This window comes from Rhododendron vialii, chromosome 10a, assembly GCF_030253575.1.
Source record: "Rhododendron vialii isolate Sample 1 chromosome 10a, ASM3025357v1".
NCBI classification, from domain to species: Eukaryota; Viridiplantae; Streptophyta; class Magnoliopsida; order Ericales; family Ericaceae; genus Rhododendron; species Rhododendron vialii.
This window is the reverse complement of record NC_080566.1, coordinates 28,666,630-28,670,174: the sequence shown is the minus strand read 5'-3', so window position 1 is coordinate 28,670,174 and position 3,545 is coordinate 28,666,630. Positions and strand designations below refer to the sequence as shown.

The window sequence follows — 3,545 nt, the reverse complement described above, 5'->3', positions numbered from 1 at the left end:
GGACACCTCCAATCTCCGACGAACCAATTCCCCTTGCCGAAGAAGCCTCCAGTCCCACATCAAGTTCTTCTTCCAGCGGTTACACGCCTTCACCTCCAGCAATGAACCAGCCAATTGATTTAGGGAGTCTTCTCACCATACCTGGTCGAGGTCGTGGCGCTGCTCGGGGCCAAGGTGGCCAAGGTCGTGGCCGCCGTACTCAGACTCAGACTGATGCTCCTCCTGGCTTTTCCCCAGAAGAAATCGAGGCCATCCACAGAGAGAAACGTCAACGGGTGGAACAGCCTCAAGAAAGACCCCTACCTTCCTCCTCGTCTCCTGCTCCAATATGGGCTCCCCCCTTCTCTCATGGGAACCGAGCTATCACTGCTCGGGACACTGTCAAGACCGAAGGGACTGCCCTTGCATTGTCCCAGGCCTTTTTGTTGCCTGGGGACATGCAAAAAGAAGTTGCAATGTCTCCAGACAATCTTCTCAGTTCCTTCATGTCCCACAACGCCAAGGTAAAATTTCTTTTTGTGATCATAGTGTACACAGAACTTAACAGTTATGTTTATCACAATTGTTTTGAATGTTTCCAGGTGATGCAAAAAATGGTGGCCATGGCTCAAAAACTTAGCCAATCAGAGCCCCAACGAGCAAAACTTGTCAGTGAAAACTCCAAGCTCCAACGTACCATCATCAGGCTTGAGAGAGAAAGGAACCAGGCCCAGGGGGTTGCAGATGGCCTGAAAGGACAGTTGAAGGGGACTGAGGACAGTCTTGCCCAGACTTTGAAGGAGCTCGAGACGTCCCAGAATGAAGCCAAGGCTGCCTTTGAAAAGGGATATAACGAAGGAATCAAAGTTGCCACAGAGAGCTACACAAACCAGATGCCTGGAATTCAGGATCAAGTTTGGGTGGCGTCTTGGAGGGCCTGCCTTGAAAAAGCAGAGATTCCTGAGTCATCTCCACTTTGGACCAACATTGAGCTTCCAAGCGCAGCAGCTGGTGATCAGGAGGAAATTGTTGAAGAGGGAGATGAAGAACAGGTCTTGCAGACAGCGGAGCCTCCTGTTACCGAAGTGGAGCCTCAGAGTGATATGACCAACTCTGGCCAAAAGGAAGCCAGTGGTGGTCAACTTGAAGATGAGAATCTAACTGCAGCTGAAGCTCCTCCAACTGTTCCTACAACCGTTCAAGACGTGACTGAAGATGAGTGAATATGTCTTTGTATTGTGACAATATGTTTGGCTTTCTGTTTCTGGGCCTAGCCAAAGTGTTCAAAACATTCTAACAGTATTTCGTACTTGTCTTTAAGTATTTCGTACTTATGCATATATTTGAATGCTTCTAAGTCTGTGCACATTCGTTGTATGATTTGAACAGTTTTGTGCATATTCTCGTATGCTTATGCATGTATTCATATGCTTTGCATAGTCTCGTAGAGTTTAAGTTTCACGTATGTTAAACTTTTAAGTTTCACGTACTTAAATGTTTGAAATTTACAAAAGTATTTCGAACTTGTGTTCAATTTACACAAGTATTTCGAACTTGTGTTCAAGTGTCACGTACTTTAAATGGATGTCATATACCCTGCTCCCCAATACGAATGAGGGAATTTTACTTCGTAATTCGTATTTAAAACAAATACCAGAAACAACAATAGTTATAAAAAAAGGCGACTTTATTCATAAGCTATAGAGCTCAAGAGGGCGTTATTCGTACCCCGTGCAGCTAAAATAACAGAACTAGAACATAAGAGAGTTTTATTCGTAACTCTCACACAATCACGATGTGTACAAAGAAAAAGTATTTTTCATATAAAAAACTTCCTCAAATTATGGACATTCTAAGGCCTTGGCACCGGGTTCCCATCCAGGTCTGCCAGTCGATAAGCCCCAATGCCTACAATCTCAGTAACTCGATATGGGCCCTCCCAATTGGCCCCCAACTTTCCTTCATTAGCCACTTTAGTGTTGCCGAGCACCTTTCGTAGCACAAGGTCCCCAACACTAAATTCCCGTGGATGCACATGTTTGTTGTAGCCTTTGATTAACTGCTCTTGGTACGAGGCCAAGTGCACTAGGGCCCGTTCTCGTCTCTCCTCGGCAAGATCTAATTCAATCTCCAAAGCTCGATCGTTGCCTCCACTTTCAACCAAATTGGTCCTGTTGGTCGGCAGACCTACCTCCAATGGAATAACAGCCTCTGTTCCATACGCCAAAGAATAGGGGGTCTCTCCCGTAGACCTCCTAGGTGTTGTACGGTATGCCCATAGAACCAATGGCAATTCATCAGGCCATTTCCCCTTTGCTTTATCCAAACGTTTCTTAATCCCATCAAGAATGGTTTTGTTAGATGCCTCTGCTTGGCCATTACTTTGAGGGTAGGCCGGAGTTGAATAATAATTTCTTATCCCATACTGGGTACAGAAAGTTTTGAACTTTTTCTGAAATTGAGACCCATTGTCTGTAATCAATGAGTACGGGACTCCAAAACGAGTAATGATGCTCTTCCATACGAACCTCTCTATCATAGGTTCGGTGATTTTAGCCAATGGTTCTGCCTCAATCCATTTGGTAAAATAATCTGTCGCAACTAGTAGAAATTTCCGATTTCCAGTTGCCTTGTGTAGTGGACCCACTATGTCCATTCCCCATTGAGCAAACGGCCAGGGACTCGTCAGCGGCACCAGGTCCTCGGCTGGTGTTCGAATCATTGGTGAAAATTTCTGACACTTCTCACAAATTTTTACGTACACCTTAGCATCTTCTTGCATGTACGGCCACCAAATACCCTTGGGTGATTGCTCGGTGGGCTATGGACCGACCACCAGCATGGCTTCCACAAGTTCCCTCGTGAATTTCGTGGAGGAACTTTTGCACCATCTCAGGATGCACACAAAGCAAGTAGGGTCCTGTAAAAGACTTCCTATATAGTTTTCCCTCTGGGGATAACCAGAACCGAGCAGATTTTGTCCTGATTTTATGTGCCTCCTTTTTGTCCAAAGGGAGTACTTCATCTCGTAAAAACTCCACTATTGGATCCATCCAACTTGGTCCTTGGTTCACGTTCAAGACCATCTCTACACTTCTGCCAATGCTCGGCTCAGTTAAATACTCTACGGCTATTTTTCTTTTAAACTCAGATGGCACAGCTGCAGCTAACCATGCCAATGAATCTGCATGAGCATTCTTTCCAGAACTTATCTGTTCAATATACACCCTTTCGAAGGTATCGAGCAGATCTCTGGTCACCTGTACATATGCCGCCATCTTCTCGCTCCGGGTTTCATATTGCCCGGACAGTTGATGGACTACGAGCTGTGAATCAGAATACACCCTAACTCGTTCAGCTTTTAGGGTTTTTGCACTTCTCAAACCAGCTAAAAGCGCCTCATACTCTGCCACATTATTTGATGCATTGAACCCTAGCCGAACAGATAATTCTAACATTGACCCTTCAGGGGGTAAAAGCACAACTCCAATTCCTGAACCGGTGTTGCAAGCTGACCCATCAACAAACTGCTTCCATTCCAGGGGATCTTGTTCGGCTAATGCCTG

The 3,545-nt window shown here is 45.4% G+C and overlaps 1 protein-coding gene across 1 annotated transcript; it reads left to right on the top strand.

The window, feature by feature from the left end:
* The first annotated feature begins 395 nt into the window (after nucleotides 1-395).
* Nucleotides 396-1,202, top strand: LOC131303088 (uncharacterized). Its single transcript, XM_058329877.1, has 2 exons — nucleotides 396-503; nucleotides 582-1,202. The coding sequence occupies exons 1-2, from the start codon at nucleotides 438-440 to the stop codon at nucleotides 1,200-1,202; spliced, it is 687 nt and encodes a 228-aa protein (XP_058185860.1). The 5' UTR covers nucleotides 396-437.
* Nucleotides 1,203-3,545: the final 2,343 nt, after the last annotated feature.

What these genes read in the sequence shown, in the direction of transcription:
- LOC131303088 (XM_058329877.1), top strand. Translation starts at nt 438, where the DNA reads ATGCAAAAAGAAGTTGCAATGTCTCCAGACAATCTTCTCAGTTCCTTC. An exon ending in TCATGTCCCACAACGCCAAG is followed by an intron (nt 504 to 581) that starts GTAAAATTTCTT and finishes GAATGTTTCCAG; the next exon opens with GTGATGCAAAAAATGGTGGC.